General features: G+C 67.9%; 3 protein-coding genes across 3 annotated transcripts; all 3 read left to right on the top strand.

Moving 5' to 3' along the window:
* The first annotated feature begins 27 nt into the window (after window positions 1-27).
* Window positions 28-5,093, top strand: CHLRE_07g345031v5 (uncharacterized protein). The gene is made up of 5 exons (XM_043064440.1): window positions 28-334; window positions 601-796; window positions 1,117-1,289; window positions 1,647-3,206; window positions 3,449-5,093. Exons 1-5 carry the CDS (start codon window positions 162-164, stop codon window positions 4,626-4,628), a joined length of 3,282 nt encoding a protein of 1,093 aa, XP_042923008.1. The 5' UTR covers window positions 28-161; the 3' UTR covers window positions 4,629-5,093.
* A 64-nt stretch (window positions 5,094-5,157) lies between these two features.
* CHLRE_07g345001v5 (uncharacterized protein) lies at window positions 5,158-9,313 on the top strand. The gene is made up of 5 exons (XM_043064439.1): window positions 5,158-5,747; window positions 6,039-6,234; window positions 6,467-6,636; window positions 6,805-8,310; window positions 8,503-9,313. The coding sequence occupies exons 1-5, from the start codon at window positions 5,458-5,460 to the stop codon at window positions 8,918-8,920; spliced, it is 2,580 nt and encodes an 859-aa protein (XP_042923007.1). The 5' UTR covers window positions 5,158-5,457; the 3' UTR covers window positions 8,921-9,313.
* A 54-nt stretch (window positions 9,314-9,367) lies between these two features.
* On the top strand, window positions 9,368-15,233 carry CHLRE_07g345000v5 (uncharacterized protein). The gene is made up of 6 exons (XM_043064438.1): window positions 9,368-9,667; window positions 9,745-9,940; window positions 10,154-10,323; window positions 10,540-11,790; window positions 12,167-12,907; window positions 13,394-15,233. Exons 1-6 carry the CDS (start codon window positions 9,498-9,500, stop codon window positions 14,199-14,201), a joined length of 3,336 nt encoding a protein of 1,111 aa, XP_042923006.1. The 5' UTR covers window positions 9,368-9,497; the 3' UTR covers window positions 14,202-15,233.
* The last annotated feature ends 409 nt before the right edge of the window (window positions 15,234-15,642 follow it).

Genomic DNA, 15,642 nt, shown 5'->3' with positions numbered 1-15,642 from the left:
GACACTTTGTAGCCCTTTTCAACTAGCCTAGACTCCGCAGGCGTTGACAAGGCGACCCACGGTTCGGCTAGAAGCCTTTTGCAAAATGCTGCCTCCTCTTCGCTCGGCCCGCTCCTTCTAGCCCTGAGCTCGTCGGCACAGGCGCCAACACCACCTCAAGCATGACCTACTACACCATTGCAGGCGCCTGCATGACGCCGGGCGCGCTGGCGAACCTGCGGCCGCTCGCCGCGCGCGGCCGCGACGGCGCGGCCGCGCCCAAGGAGGTCCTGATAGCCTGGGACATCGAGAACGTGCGACCACCGGTCGGCATACCGCTCCTGCTGGTCGAGAGGTGCGGCGGGAAGGGCGCCGAAGGGCCCGGGCGGTGCCTGCAACGTTTTGCGCGGGAAAAGGGGGCGCCCCCGGCTGAGAGTGTTGTAGCTCAAGCGCTGCACCTGCCTCCTCGCGTCGCATGTCTTGCTCTTACCCACATTTGCGCTCAACCACACAAATCTGTCTGCCCGCACCCGCGCTCCCTTCATCGCGCAACTATTCAACACCCTCGCCGCGCCTGGCTCGCTCCCTCCCGCACTGCACACCCGCTGTTTGCTCGCACAGGGCCATCTCCAACGCCTTCACGCACCTGCCGCGCCGCAAGCGCCACGGCTTTGTCACCGCTCTGGGCCGCCGGTCTGTGGATGCGATGGCGCGCGCTCACGGCAGCGCTCAAGTGGACGCGTTGCTCAGACACGTGGACGCCTACCTCGCCACTGGCGGGGCCAAGAGCGCCTCTGCGGACGCCAAGCTGCTACAGGTGCGGTGGGTGGGTTGGCAGGTGGGTAGGTAGGGCGGCGATGGCCGGTGGGGGGAAATGGGCGATGCGAGGTGGGTGGGTGCGTGTTGCGGGTGGGTGGCCGGGTGTGTGTGACAGCTTCGACGGGTTGCGGCATGGGCTGGGATCGGCTTCCTTGTCCGGTTTGCCACGCTTGCGCCCTTATGCCCACGTCTGGGTCGGAACCGAGCCAACCGACACCCCAAACCTCGCCCCCAACCCCGCCGTCCCCGATCCCCTGCCCCCTCCTCCCCCGATCCCCTTCCCCCCCCCCATCCACCTCCCCCCAATCCTCCGCGCAGAGCATCGACGCCTTCATCGAGCAGCAGTGCGCCACCGGCCGCGCCGCCCGCAGCGTGCTGGTGCTGATCACCGGCGACGACGACTTCACCACGGGGGTGCGCAGGGCCCTGGACGCCGGCATGGACGTGGAGCTGCTGCACCCGGGGCCGGGCTCCACCAGCGGCAAACTGCTGTGAGTGAGGCCGGAGAGGGGCCGTGGGGGGGGGCGTGGGGGGGGGAGGGGGCCGTGGGGCGGTGGAGAGTGTGTGTGGCAGCAGCGAGGAGGGCGGGGGAGGGAGAGGGGGGAGCCTGGGGGAGGGAGAGGGGCGGTGTACAGGCGGGGGCACAGGAGGATGCATAGGCGCGGAACCCACACCACAGCTCACAGAGGTCGGCTGATGTGGGTCGGGTCGCACCCCGTGCGCATGCCGCCTGCAGAGATATGGGTCGGGCGTGTTCCACGTTACTCATCCCCTCAGTTACAGAACGCTTGATGCACCTCCAAACACAATTGAACTTTTGCCTTCCTCTGCCTCGTCTCGCTCGCCAGAACCGCCGTCAATGGCCGCGCCAATGCCTGGCACGCCAATTGGCAGCAGTTCCTGCAGTTCATGCTCAACACCCAGCCGCTGTTGAGCACGGAGGCCGCCGCCGGCAGCGCCGCCACGACCGCTGCGACCGCCGCCGCCGTGCTGCTGAACTCACAGACACCGGCGGCGATGGCAATACCACAGCGCGGCCCTGGGATGCCGCAGCAGCCGCAGTGGCCGCCGACACCGTTCATGCACCCGGGCCCGGGGTTTGGCCAGCTACTGCCATTTCCACACACGCCGCTGGTGCACCTCGGCAGCCCATTGTCGCCGGCGCTGCAGGCGCTGTTGCCTGGCTCGTCGCCGTTCGCTGGGCTGCTGCAGCTGCCGCAGTGGGCGTCGCCGCTGCTACAGCCGTTCATGCCGCAGCCGCGTGTGCTACAGCCGCAACCGCACGTGCAGCCGCCGCAGCTGCCACAGGCTGTGGAGCCAGAGCGGCTGCACCCGGAGATACCCATGCCGTCGATACTGCGGCCGCAGCCGCAGCAACACGACCAGCGGCAACAACAGCACCACCAGGGCCACCAAGACCACCACCCGCAACAAGAGCAACAGCAGCAACAACAGCAAAAGCAACAACAGCAGCAGCAACAGCAGCAACAACAGCAAAAGCAACAGCAGCAACAGCAACAGCCCGAGCAGCGGCAGCACTGCTGTGGGCACGAGGCCGGCGTCGCCGTATCATGGCAAGTAAGCGGTGGTGGCGGCGGCGACGGCGGCTGCGCAGCGTCAGAGGGCGCCAGCAACGGCGGCTCCCGCGGCGGCGGCGCCGCCGCCGCGCCAGACGATGCTATGGCGCCGCGCACGCCCACAGCGGCGGCGAGCGCGGGGGGCGCCGCGGCCTCTGTCGGCAGCGTGGCGGGTGGCGGCGGTTGTCAGGGCGGCGGCGGCGGCGGTGGCGGCGGCGAGGTTTCATCTGGCGGCAGTGTGGAACAGCAGCCGCTGGCAACGCAGTGTCGCGGAGCTGGGGGCGGCGGTGAAGCGTACAGCTGCGGCGGCAGCAACCGCGGTGCATTCGGGCGGTTTTGCGGCTGCAAGGGTGGTGGCGGCGGTGGTGACGGCTACGGCGGCGGCTGCGGCGGCGCCGGTGTGTCAGTAGCAGCGGGAGACGTTAGCGCTGCCGGGAGCGTGGGCCGTTTTGGCTACCGCCCGGGCAGGTGCTTGCGAATGGCGGGGGCGCCACTACCACCGCCGAAACCGCCGCCGCCGCTGCCGTCGCTGCCGCCGCACCTGGCACACCTGCTGCCGCCGCCGCCGCCGCCTCAGCCTCCGCTGCAGTGGCAGCAGCAGCAGGACCCGCTGCAGCAGCAGCAGCAGCAGCAGCAGCTGCAGCATGAGGAGGAGGCGCAGCAGGAGGAGGAGGCGCAGCAGGTGCTGCTGGCGCGCGCCTCACTCCGCCTGGACAGCCTGCTGCCGGTGCAGGCGGCGCCCGAGCCCGCCGCCGCGCTACGGGGCGTCACCGGCTGGCTGCTGGCGCAGCAGCGGACCGGCGGCGCCGCCTTCGCACGTCTGCAGCAACTGTGAGTGGCGTGGTGCACGCAAGTTGTAGACCGGCACGGCTTTGTATGCAGTGTAGACCAACTGCCAAGCTCGTCCATTGTATGATCGGAAGTGCAGAACGGAGGCATGGGTGCTTTGGAGGTGGCTGGGTAGGTGGTTGAATGGACCTTGCATTTCCAGAACTGCGCACCACTCACGCATTGCCACACCTGATCTTGCCGTACCCGGCTCCCGGCTGCCCCTCGCATCACGAAACACACAGGGCTGCCCGCGTGGGCTGCGGGCTCACAGCCAGCCCATGCGACGGCGGCACGCTTTTCCTCCGGCACCATGCCGCCGCCACCGCCACCGCCGCGGAGTGCCACCCCCGCGGCGCCCTGCGCCTGGCCCTGGGGCAGCTGCGTGCACAACTGCTCCTGCTACTGGCGGAGCAGCCCCAGCTGCTGCTGCCGCCGGCGCCGCCGCCGCGGGCGCCGCCGCTCCTCCCGCAGGACGTAGCGGGGTCGTGGTCTGTGCCGCAGCAGCCGCACGGGCCGCACAAGGCACCCTCACGCAGGCACGCAACAGCAGCCGGCGCGGCGGGTGCAGCAGGCGCAGTGGGCCCAGCGGGTCGTGAGGATGGGGGAGGAGCAGACGGCGCAGGCGCCCGCACGGCGGCTCGCAAGGACGTGGGCCATGTCTGTCCCACCGCCGCCGCCGTCGACGCGCTGCATGTGCCCTTGCGGCCACTGGCCGCGGTGGCCAGCGGAGGCGCTGCACCATCAGCGGCGGCGGCGCCTGACACTCGCAATGGCATGGGTGATGGCAAGGCCGGCGGGAAGAAGCGGCGGGCAGCAGCGCCGGATGTCGATTACGGCAATGACGGCTGCTGCGATGCAGAGAGCCCTAGCGGCAGCGGCAGAAGACGGGTTGCCGCCAAGGCCCGGCTGCTGGATGGCGGCAGCAATGCCGAGGCGCACAAACCCAACATGCCATGTCGTGGCGTTGATTACGGCGGCACCGCCGGCGCCGCGCCTGCTGTTCAGGGTCACGAGGGCGCACAGCAAGCGAAGCCGCTGCAACCGCAGCCGCCGCGGCGGCAGCCCGCAGAGCGGCCACTGCTACCGCCAGAGCCGGAGCAGCACCAGCAGCAGCGTCAGCCGACGCTGCAGATGCAGAAGCCAACCCGGCAGTCGCCGCAGACGTCGACGCCTCCGGGCCTGTGCACGCCAGGCCGCCCACACGAGGTGCGGCTGCGGCGTGCATCCACGCCCGCGACAGGGCCGCACGCGGTGGCGGCGGCAGCTGCGGTGGCGCCCGACACACCAGCGCACAAGAGCCGAGCGGCAACAGGCGCAGGCGCAGCAGCGGCCGCGGCAGGAGCGGGTCGGGAGCAGGGCTCCGCTGCACAGCGCTACCTCAACCGCCACGAGCAAGTCCAGTGGAGGGACCCCGTCTGCTGATGCTGCGGCAGTACGGAGTGGCGAGCGAGGGTAAGCAGAGCCGCCTCTGTGGATGACGAGTTGTCGGACTGCACGGGGCATCAGGGATGGGTTCGGGACGCTTTCGGGACTAAGTGCCACAACACACCTACCTCTCGGGCGCGGCTGTAGTTGTCTCATTGAGTAGCGGCTACGTACATACAGCCTCTGCACAGCACGCGTCGAAGGCCTCCGCGAGACCGGGTTTTGCAAGGCCAAGTTGTCGCAGTATGCCAAGTTGTCGCGAGGCGATCGGGGGTCGTGGATGGGGATGGGAATGGGGATGGAGATGGAGATGGTCAGATGGAGGCGTGCTATGCAGAGCTTAGAGATGCGGCGGCAAGTTGGGGGTCGTGGATAGGCACGGAGATGGAGGCTTGATGGGCAGAGCTCAGAGATGCGGCACTCTTTTGGGGCCAGCGACCCAGCGTCCGCATCAATGGGTACAATGCGCATGAGGATGCGGATTACAAGTACTGGCGCATAAGGCCGCAACAGTGTGCAGCTTAACCCACATCGGTATGGCGCGTATGATGGTGCACCTCTCTCCGTAACCCAATGACCCGTGACGGAGCAAATCCGACTGAACGTGGGGTCGTGTCGCGCTCGCAGCACAGCTTTTTATACATGAAGCAACAAACTACGACGACAGCGTTGAGTTGCTAAGCGGGAAGCCACTGGACGCCACGGTCTTGCAAAGCAGGCGATGGCAATGAAGCAAGCTTAGGCGCGAACATAAGATGCCTGGATCTGGTTAAAGCAGCGAAGAGAGTGCTACTTAACATTGTTGTAGGGATAGGTCCTAGGCGCAATGGGCAAGGGCCGGGCGAAGAGAGGGCGGAAGGCAACAACCCGACAGTCGCCAAGCAGGCCCCCACGGCCGTGCCCACGGCTCCTCCAGGCGAAGGCAGCAGCCCGCGCCTTGGCCCGCTCGCGTCAGCGGCCGCGCAGCAACAGCCCCCCGGAGCTCCTGCCCAGCAGTCCCCTGCAGCATCTGCGGGCTGGTTGGCGGGATGGGCCGCTGCAGAAGGACGTGCTGATCGCATGGGACATTGAGAACGCCAAGCCCCCTGCCAGAGTGCAGCTGGTGGAGGCGGAGGAGTGAGTCGTGTGTACGCGGGAGGGGGGGGGGGGGGGTTATGTGCCCGAGTCCCAAAAGTCAAGCAAACTTTGCTCGGGGGGGGGGAGCCAGAACGAATCTGCCAGCCGGCGCAGTTGTTAGGGACTGACCCCCCTGGCCTCTGAACTCGTCAACAACTTTCCCGCTCTACGTCCCGCCACGACGTCCCGCTTCGTCTACTCTTTCTGTCCCTTGTGCGCACACGAGTTTCCTTTCCCGGCCCATGCCGCCCCCGCCCCCATCCCGCCGCCCCGCACACTCACACCTGCCAGGGCCATCTCCAGCGCTTTCGCCTACCTGCCTCGCCGCAAGCGCCACGGCTTCCTGGCCGCGCTCAGCCTGACCGCCCTTGGGAACATGAGCCAGGGCTACCGGGAGCAGCAGCTGGCAGCGCTGTGCGCCCGCATCACGGTGATGCTCGCGGCCGGCGGCACCAAGAGCACCTCCGCTGATGCCAAGCTGCTGCAGGTACGGAGGTAGCAGGGCATGCGCATGCCGGCATCATACATGCACGTGTCGCCTGGGTAAGAAATTGACGGGCCTGCAGACCGTAACACGCCAGAGGCAAGCAGCTTGGAATGGGCGGCCGGGTTGCGGCTTGTCCGGCTGGCGAGCGGCTGTCGATGCCGTCTGTACCGGGCCTTTACATATCCCTGATCCCCCATCCGCTTTCGCGTCTGCACCCGCCCTCCCTTCGCAGCACATAGATGCCTTCATCGAGCAGCAGTGCGTCACCGGCCGCGCCGCCCGCAGTGTGCTGGTGCTGATCACTGGCGATGACGACTTCACCCCACGTGTAAGGCGGGCCCTGGACGCCGGCATGGACTTGGAGCTGCTGCACCCGGGCGAACACACTAGCCCCAACTTGCTGTGAGTTTACATACCGTACGTGCGTCGTGCTAGGTGGAAGCAGGTCTTTCCTGCATGGGGCAAGCTGTGTCTTGGGCGCCTGCACCATCCTGTCGTTAGGTAATTTTAGGCTTGGGTTACTTTGGTCTTGGAGCTTCAGGCGATGACCCCCTCTGCCACCGTCTGCAGGGAGGCCATCCGTGGCTGCCCCAATGTGTGGCACGCTGACTGGACAGACTTCGTTCGCCACTGGTTGGGCCTTCAGCCGCGGCCGGCAGCTGATGGCGGCCGCGACCGCATGGACGTCGGCGGCGGCGACGATCAGCGCAGGCAGGGAGCAGCTGCAGTCGCTGGAGAGGAGGGGGAGCAACCAGACGAGCTGGAAGAGGAGGGACAGGAGGTCGAGCAAGACGAGGAAGAGAAGGCCGGGGCGGAGGAAGATGAGGAGGCGGAAGATGAGGAGTGGGCCGAGGAGGAGGGGCCGGACAAGGACGGGCCGGACGCTACTGGCCACCATGAGATGCAGCAGCGGCTGCTGCTGTCGACAGCAGATGAAGCCGCAGCCGGCGCAGCGGCAGCCGCGGCAGCCGGCAGCGCGGTGGTGGCAGTCGGGGAGCTGTCTACCCGGGCGCTACGAGCCCTGCTGCAGCGGCAGGGCTTCACAGAACTGGCCGCGATCCCTGCCGGTACCGTTCGCAGCTGCACCAAGAACCGGTGGCGGAAGCTGCGTAAGCGCATGCTGCGGGCTGCGGCCAGCGCGCTCCTCACAGTGGAGGCGGCACTGGGGCTGCCGCGCTCGCAACTACCGGGTTCTGGTGACATCGTCGTCGTGACTCCTGATGGCATGGAGGACGATGACGACGGCGCCCAGCCCCACGTGCAGCGGCTGGTGCCCCCCCATGACGTGGAGGACGATAACGACGGCGCCCAGCAGCGGCAGCAGCCCCACCTGCAGCGGCTGGTGCCCCGCTACCCGGTGTACGAGGTTGCGGCGGTTGAGGGCCTGCTGCGGACCAGCCTGCCGGCGCGGGACCTGGCGTGCTTGCTGAGCATTAACGCGGAGCGCATCCAACAGCGGCGGGACGACGGCTGCGGGAGCTGTGGAGGCAGCGGAGGCAGCGGAGGCGGTGGCGGCTGCAGAGATGGCGGCGAAAGCTGCGAAAGGTGCGGCGGAGGCGACGAGGTGCAGCGGCTGGCAGAGGTGCTGTGGGTGGAGCACTGCAGCAGGGGGGTCCGCCCGCCCTGCGGCGGTGTGGCGGTGAGGGCGGCAGCGGGGTTTGGCAAGAAGCGCAAGGCCGAGACCCAGCAGCCGCACGGCACCAGTGGCAGACGCACGGTGAAGGCGCGGCAGCGGCGTGAAGCGGACTGCGAAGGGCCAGCGACGGCGACGGCGACGGCGGGAGGCGATAGCAGTGCTTGTGATGCTGCCACGGGCACCAGGGGTCACCAGCGGCTGCAGGTGGAGGAGGAGGGGATGGAGGGGGCCCGGCAGCGGGGACGGCGGCTGCTGAGCGCCCAGGCGCAGCAGGTAGCGAAGCAGCGCCGACCTAAACCCGCACGCGCCACGCTGCTACTGTCCAGCCTTGATGTGGTGAGGCAGGCGGCCGACAAGGCTGAGGCGCTGGGGGCGGTGCGGCGGTGGCTGGTGGAGCAGAAGCGCACCCGCAGCGCCCTGTACTCCAGCCTTCAAAAGAAGTGAGTTGGGGACAGGTACAGACGGTGGAGGGATGGTAAACACACACCGCGCAACCAACCTTGCTTCGGGTGCGGTCAGTGCGGGCGGTGCAGAATCGTTGATGGCATACCGTACCGTGTACATCCGGGTTGCCGTGGCACTCGTATTGTGCACTTTGGATACCATGTCACTGTTCCTGCAATCGCTCACAGGGCGCTTGATCTTGGCTGTGCATTCAAGGTGGAGGCACGGTCTGCCACCGGTCATCGGACCCGTGTCATGCTCACGTGTTTGGACGGCGGCGCGCCCCGCCCCGCAGCAGAGCGGGCCGCACAGCTCGCTGCCAACCAGCTCCGCGCAATGCTGGACCAGGCGCTAGCAGCCTCGGGTGGCGTTGAGGTTAGAGCCAAGGGTGGCAATGCGCTTGCGGTCAGGGGCGCCGGCGGTAAAACCCGCCGGCGGGGCAATGGGCGAATCGCAGCAGCCGGCAGCAGCGGCACCAGGCGCTTGCGCGCCAGCGGCGCGGCCCGCCGCGCTGCGCGCCGCATGCGCAGCAGGTCAGCGGCAGCCCGTAAGGCCGCGGTCAAAGTATGCGTTAATGGCAGGATTTATGAGTTGTTAGCTCTGTAAAGGGACGTGGGGCTTGCGGGTACCGCTTCGCGTGAGGCGTGGGTTCACAGCACGGCGACTCGATGACGAGCATGATGGGCAGTGGATTGGGGACTGATGCCTTTGGTGATGATACTGGATGTTTTACTTCTGATTGAAATGACAAGGACCCGCAAGTGCAGGGTACTGGTGAGGGACGGGACCCAACATGCACACCAGGTTGCGTCGCAGGGGCGTGCAAGGGGGCTGAACAAGGAAGTGACTGGTTCAGAGCGGGTGAGGTGACCAAGTTCACAGGCTGGATACATGGTTGGATGCGTGGTTTGGGGACTTGCACGTTGGGTTACTTCGGCCTGCTGCGTGTCGGGGCGATCGTGCATGACGCAGACAACCGGCCTTTGGGCTCTTAGGCCTTGGAAGGGGAATGTATCATAGTTTTCCACCGTGCACCTGACAACCGGGATTTCCCTTATATTCTTGCTTCTGTCAGGAGAATGCTGCAGCCGGGGCAGCCGGCGTGAATGAGGCAAATGCAATTGCGCCAAGCCCAACGCAATATTAGGTTAGCTTATCTCCTAATATGAAATAGGAGGGGTCAATGCAAACAGAGCCCCAGAGAGATGGGCAGCCGGTGGACCCGCTCGTTGCCAATTTGCAGCGACTGGAGGCGGACTCGCGCGACGGGGCTGTGCAGAAGGACGTGCTTATCGCGTGGGACATAGAAAATGCGCAGCTACCCAGCAACGTCCCCGTCGCGGAGGTGGAGAGGTGCGTAGGCTCTGCGTCTTCCTCCAGCCCAACCCGTTTCCCCCCTCGCAACCCGCGCGCTGCACACACACCTGTAGGGCGATATCCAACGCCTTCCAGATCCTGCCGCGCCGCAAGTGCCACGCCTTCATGACTGCGCTCACGCGCAAGTCGCTGGCCGCGCTGGCTGCCGCGCACGGCGACGTCCAGGTTGACTACCTGTGCAACAACGTCACTGTGGTCCTCGCGTCGGGCGGCCCCAAGAGCACGTCCACTGATGAGAAGCTGCTCAAGGTGTGTGCCTGGGTACCTGTGCATGGTGCCTATGCCTGCGCACGAAGGGGCTTGCAGGCCCGTGCGGGTCGTTCATGACTGCTGAGGCACACGCGGGCACAAAGGAGCCGGGAACGCGCCCGGGCCAAGCGTGGCGTGTGTGGCCCTGTCCACACGTGCTACAATCCTTTATCCCGCACGTCTCTCAACGCCATGCGTGCCCCTCCTGTGCAGCAAATTGACGGCTTCATTGAGCGGCAGATCGCCACCGGCCGCGCGGCACAGGGCGTGCTCGTGCTCATCACGGGCGACGACGACTTCACCTCCCGTGTGCGCAAGGCCATGGACGCGGGCATGTGCGTGGAGGTGCTGCACCCCGCCTTTGTGACGAGCGGCAAACTCCTGTGGGTGCGGCAGGCGGGTACTTGGGGCGCACGGCTGGGATGGGGGGCGGTGATAGGAGGCAGTGGCATGGGGCCGGCGATAGGGGGCGATGGCGTGGGGGCGGCGGCATGGCGGCGGCTGCAGGAGATCCCTGGGGACACCTGAATACGGTCTTCCAGTCGCCAATGCCCGGCTGTGCCCTCCCGCGCCACACGCACACACACCCGCACGCGCAGGGAGGCCATCAGCGGCCGCGCCAATGCCTGGCACGCGGAGTGGCAGGATTTTCTCACCTACTGGCTCGGCAAGCACGGCACCCGCCAGCAGCAACCAACGCAGCTGCAGCAGCCGCAGCACCACCAGCCGCAGCGCGGTGGCGGTGGCGGCAGCGGCGGCGGCCGCCACAGCGCTCCGCTCTGGGGTCGCGGCACACGCGGCGCCCGCAAGGGCGGTGCTCGCGCCGCGGACATGTTGCTGTCGGCGCTGTACCCGCGGCCGGGCGCAGGCAGGGGCGGCCCAGCGGCCGCTGGCATGGGCGTGGGCGCAGCGGCAGGCGCTGCGGCAGGCGCTGCAGCAGCAGCAGCAGGCGCAGCTGCAGCTGCAAGAGCGGCTGCAGCTGCAGGGCCGGGCGCGGGCGCGGGTGTGAGCGCGGGCACGGGTGCGGGTGCGGGTGTGGGCGCAGCCGCGGGCGCAGGCGCGGGGCCAGGGCCATGGATGAGGTTTTTGCTGACAGACAGTGGGCCGCAGCAGCTGCAGCCGGGCCTCCCGTTGAAGGTCGAGGCCGGGGCGGGCTGGGCAGCCGGTGTTGCTGGCGCTGTAGGCGCGGCTGCAGGCGCGGCTGCGGCGATGGCGGCGACAGCGCTGCCGGTGGTGGGTGCAAAGCGCAAGGCTGAGGCGCTGGAGGAGCCGGAGGGCGGCGCCGCCGCCAAGGCACCGCGGCACGAGCGAGATGCTGACGTGCCGGGTGCTGGCGGCGGCGGCAGCGGCGGTGCTGCTGGTGTCGGTGGCGATGTCGCTGCCGCTGCCGCTGTCGGTGCCGCCGGCGCGGCGGGCGAGGGTGATGGCCGCGGCGGCGAGGACGACGCCATTGAGATCCTGGACGACAGTGGCGAGGACGACGAGGAGGATGAGGACGAGGATGGTGACGACGTGGTGCTTGTGGAGGACATGCCCATGCAACAACACCTCCAGGAACCCCACCTGCAGTATCCCTATCAGCAGCATCCCTACCAGCAGCATCCCTATCAAAAACACCAGCTGCCCCATTCCCACCACCAGCACCCTCACCAGCACCCCCAGCAGCACCAGCAGGGTCGGGGACTGAGGGCGCGGCAGCCCAAGCGCAGCGCGCGGGACACGGTGCCGCTGGCCTCATTGCAGGCGGTGCAGGCGGCGGGCGACGCCGCGCAGGCGCTGCGGCTGGTCTACAACTGGCTGGTGTGGGAACGGACTCGGAACACGCCCGACTTCAAAAGTCTCTCTCAGATGTGAGGCCGGGGCCGAAGCCGGGGCCATGGCCGGGGCTGGGGCCGGGGCCGGGGCCGGGGGCCGGGGCCGGAGCCGGCGAGCGCTGGAGGGGCGCGGGCGGGCGGGCGGTTGGGCGCTCCGGGGTTGGGGGAAGGGGCAGCTTGGAAGGCGCAAGACTGTGGGCTGGGCGTCAAGATTGAGCCGATGGCATTCGGGTATTGTGGCAGTGATGCGGGCGCAGGGGCCTGCCCAGCCGCCTCCTGACTCAGCACCCAGGCTCCCTCTCACCTCCACCCCTTTCGCCTGCATTGCTCTACCGCCCCGCCCCGCCCCTGATCACTCTGTCCTGCAATTGACGGCCCTTGCCGCCCCGCCCCCGCTCCCGCTGTCCTGCAGCGCCAAGAAGCACGGCTGCAAGCTCAAGGTGCAGCTGCGGCTCCGCAATAACGAGGTGCACACCGCCGAACTGGTCCTCAGCCGCGCCACGCGCATGCACCACGTGGACCCGCAGCAGGCGGTGCGCGCCGCCTGCGCCGCCCTCCGTGCCCGGTTAGACGCACTCCTGCTCCAACACCGTGTGGTGAACCCGCTGGCACAGGGCGAAGCCGGCGGCGCGGGTGGCGCGGGCGCTGCGGGCGCTGCGGGCGGAGCGCCCCCGGCAGAGTATCCGCGGACCCTCGCGCTCATGGCGGCGGCGGCGGCGGCCGAGCAGCGCGCAGCCGCCCCAGGCGGATCTGCGGCGGCCGGCGGTGCGGCCGCAGGGGCGGCTGCACATGGGTTGGCGGCGCAGGCCGGGCAGGCCGGCGGCAGCCACGGCGGCGGCACGGCCATGGCAGCGATGCCGCTCGCTGGCGCCGGCCATGGCGCCGGTGCCGGTGCCAGAGGAGCTGCGGCCGGTGGCGATGACGACGGCTACGGCTACGGGAGCGCAGGCGAGGTTGACTTTGAAGTGGAGGAGCTGCCGGCAAAGGGGCGTCCCGGGGCGAAGCAGAGGCGGGCCCGGGTGCAGCTGGATCTGCACGCCCTGGAGGCGGTGCGCAGGTCGCCGGACCCCCAGAACGCGCTGGAGCATGCGTGTGCCTGGCTGTCCGTCGCCAAGGCCATCAACACGCCCGAGTTCCAGGCCATGCACTTGCTGTGAGTCTCGTGTGTGTATGTGTGTGTGTGTGTGTGTGTGTGTGTGTGTGTGTTGTGAAGGGAAACAGCGTCTGTGAGTACAGTGTAGTTGTGTGTGTCATGGACTCATGGTGGTGGGGGCGCCCCTAGTACATGCCGTTCAGCGGAGACACGGGACCCCGAAGCCAACCGCCAGCCCATAGGGTGGGTGAAGGTCCGTCGGGATACGGCAGTACGGTAGCATGGGGGGCATGGGCGGACGGATGGGAGCTGTTTGGGAGCTGGCATGAGCGGCTGTGAGGCTTACTTTGCCTTTAGGCGGGTTTGTGCTCGGCGCTGGCGCAGCAGGCAGCTGGCCGGCGATGACAGCAACGGCATGCTTGCCCTCCCTGCGCAGCCCTGCCCTTGCAGTCCTGCCCTGTCGCCATGTCACCACACCATTCCGCGCCTCCCAACCCCAACCCGGACCCCGCTCGCCCCCTGGCTGTCCTGTCCTGGCGTGCGCAGGGCCCACTCACACGGCTGCCGCATGAAGGCAACGGTCGCCAAGGCGGGAGTGGCGGGGCACCTGAACATCACGTGCGCCGCGCAGCCCCGCGGCAACCCGCACCCCATCGTGCGGGCCGCCACCCTCGCCCTGAAGGCCCTGCTGAACAAGCACGTGCAGCGGCAGCTGGAGGTCGCGGCGGCGGGGCCAGCAGCAGGGGCAGGAGCAGGAGCCGACGCCGCAGCAGCAGCAGCAGCAGCAGCAGCAGCAGCAGCACCGCAGCCTGCCAGGGGCAGGGCGGCGCCTCCGGCGGCAGCACACGGCGGCCCGGCAGGTGCGGCTGCGCCGCTGCCGCTGCCGCGGCTGGTGCTGGCGGTGCCTGCGGCAGCGGCAGCTGCGCAGCAGCTGGGGGGTGGCGTCGCTGCCGCAGCCCGCATGTGCGTAGGCGCGCCCGCCGTTCCCGGCACCGCGGCCTACGACCGCGCGGTTGCAGTCGCCGTAGCTGCTGCCGACGCCGCTGCGGAGCGCGCGGGGCTTACAGGAGCGGTGCCTGCCGTGGCTCCGCAAGCGGCTGAACCCATGCCGCAAGCGGCCGTGGCTCCGCAAGCGGCTGAACCAATGCCGCAAGCGGCCGTGGCGCTGCAAGCGGCTGAACCCATGCCGCAAGCGGCTGCGCCGGCTGTCGGCCACGCGACTGCCAGCCCCACAGCTGCCGCAAGCCCCACGGCAGCCACGGCCAGCAGTCCCTCGCGGCCTGCCGACAGCAGCCCTGCTGTGGCCGGCGCGGCTGGCGGGCTTGCCAGCAGCCCGGGGTGCGTGGCAATGTAGGCTGGCGCGGTGGTGTGACGTGCGTGCCGCCGGCATGGAAACCGTTTGCCCAGCCAGCTGCCCTGGGGGGGGGGGGCATGCGTGCAGTCGGGGTGTGGGAAACACGCGTGCGCGTGATCGGCCAGGAGTGCCAGGTCAGACAGAGTAGCAGGGTAGGACACAGCAGGCCAGGCAGTAGCTGCACTAGCGTATACTGGGGGCATGTAAGTATGTATGTGCGGTACGTCAGGCAGGCAGGCAGCGGCAGGGTCGGTAGGCACACGGTATGCGGTCAGGAGGCAGGTAGTTTTTGTTTTGGACTGCGACAACATGGTCGTGGGCCGAGTCGCTGGCGGAGTCGGTGGCTGGCAGGGCACGGCAGTTAGAAGGCTTGTGCGGGCTAGCTAGTACGACCACAGGGCACCAGATAGCTGTAGGACGCAGCCTGTATGCTCGAGGCAGGTGGCATGCGTGTGTGCACGCCTGGAGAAGCAGGCAGATTGGATGCAGGGCTGCGGGTGCAGGTGGGGGTTGCTTATGGTTGCGGATTATGCGCGTGCCCAGGGACCGCACACGGGCGAGTGGTATTGAAGCTTAGTGGAGCCCTTGAGCTGATGAAGACAGTAATTGGCGAGTTGGCGCTGGCGGGCCAAAGTTGATGTAACGTTTGCATTGATTCAACAGGACTCGTGCCTGCAGCTCCACGCTGCAGACCCCCGTACGGGGCTGTTGACCTGAGGGGTCTGGAGGGGTCCGCAGCTGTAAAGTTGAGTTTGGCCAGCTGGTTGCAACGCGAATGTCCAACTTATTTTGGCTAGTTGTTGCAGCGTGCAGGGCGGGGCCGCCCCAGGCACGCCGCAGCGAACCAGGGGTCCGCTCCAGCGTGCTTGGGAAGTAGGGCATTTGACATCGCATAAGCACTGCTAGATTACATGTAGTGTTTGGTGCCCGCCGCTGAGCGAACGCCCAATTCAGACGAACCGTCGCCCAGCATGCTGCAAGCGGCGTTCTTCGCGCCAAACGCCCACCCTGACCTCTATAACCGACAATCAACCCGCTTGTTTTCCATTTTCATTATGTTGCAGCAACAATCTGCGTGGGCCAGCAAGGGTGGCACAGAAGCACGTGACCGCCGCAATGCTGCCCGGGACCCGGACGCCGGTGCCCAGGTGCTGGTGGCACTGCAGCAGGCCTGGCACCGGGTGGCTGACCAGCAGCCGGTCGGCCGTCGGGTCTTCACCGAGGATCAGGCGCGGCTGCTGAAGGCTGCCTACAGCGAATGGAGCAGCTTGGAGGGCCGGTCGATACCATTGAACCATGTGTGGAGCAACGCCGTGGCTCAGCTGACTGGTGTGGATCTTCTGCGCCTCTTTAGCTGGAGACGCACACATGGATTCCCATAAGGTAAGGGAGGGGAGGGGAGGGGAGGGGAGGGGAGGGGAGGGGAGGGGAGGGGAGGGGA

Source organism: Chlamydomonas reinhardtii, chromosome 7 (genome assembly GCF_000002595.2).
Source record: "Chlamydomonas reinhardtii strain CC-503 cw92 mt+ chromosome 7, whole genome shotgun sequence".
NCBI lineage: Eukaryota > Viridiplantae > Chlorophyta > Chlorophyceae > Chlamydomonadales > Chlamydomonadaceae > Chlamydomonas > Chlamydomonas reinhardtii.
The sequence above is the reverse complement of the archived record's forward strand: the minus strand, read 5'-3'. Positions and strand labels throughout refer to the sequence as shown.

What these genes read in the sequence shown, in the direction of transcription:
- CHLRE_07g345031v5 (XM_043064440.1), top strand. Translation starts at nt 162, where the DNA reads ATGACCTACTACACCATTGCAGGCGCCTGCATGACGCCGGGCGCGCTG. An exon ending in CCGCTCCTGCTGGTCGAGAG is followed by an intron (nt 335 to 600) that starts GTGCGGCGGGAA and finishes TTGCTCGCACAG; the next exon opens with GGCCATCTCCAACGCCTTCA. An exon ending in TTCGCACGTCTGCAGCAACT is followed by an intron (nt 3,207 to 3,448) that starts GTGAGTGGCGTG and finishes CGAAACACACAG; the next exon opens with GGCTGCCCGCGTGGGCTGCG.
- CHLRE_07g345001v5 (XM_043064439.1), top strand. Translation starts at nt 5,458, where the DNA reads ATGGGCAAGGGCCGGGCGAAGAGAGGGCGGAAGGCAACAACCCGACAG. An exon ending in CAGCTGGTGGAGGCGGAGGA is followed by an intron (nt 5,748 to 6,038) that starts GTGAGTCGTGTG and finishes CACACCTGCCAG; the next exon opens with GGCCATCTCCAGCGCTTTCG. An exon ending in CACACTAGCCCCAACTTGCT is followed by an intron (nt 6,637 to 6,804) that starts GTGAGTTTACAT and finishes CACCGTCTGCAG; the next exon opens with GGAGGCCATCCGTGGCTGCC.
- CHLRE_07g345000v5 (XM_043064438.1), top strand. Translation starts at nt 9,498, where the DNA reads ATGCAAACAGAGCCCCAGAGAGATGGGCAGCCGGTGGACCCGCTCGTT. An exon ending in CTGATGAGAAGCTGCTCAAG is followed by an intron (nt 9,941 to 10,153) that starts GTGTGTGCCTGG and finishes CCTCCTGTGCAG; the next exon opens with CAAATTGACGGCTTCATTGA. An exon ending in TTCAAAAGTCTCTCTCAGAT is followed by an intron (nt 11,791 to 12,166) that starts GTGAGGCCGGGG and finishes GCTGTCCTGCAG; the next exon opens with CGCCAAGAAGCACGGCTGCA.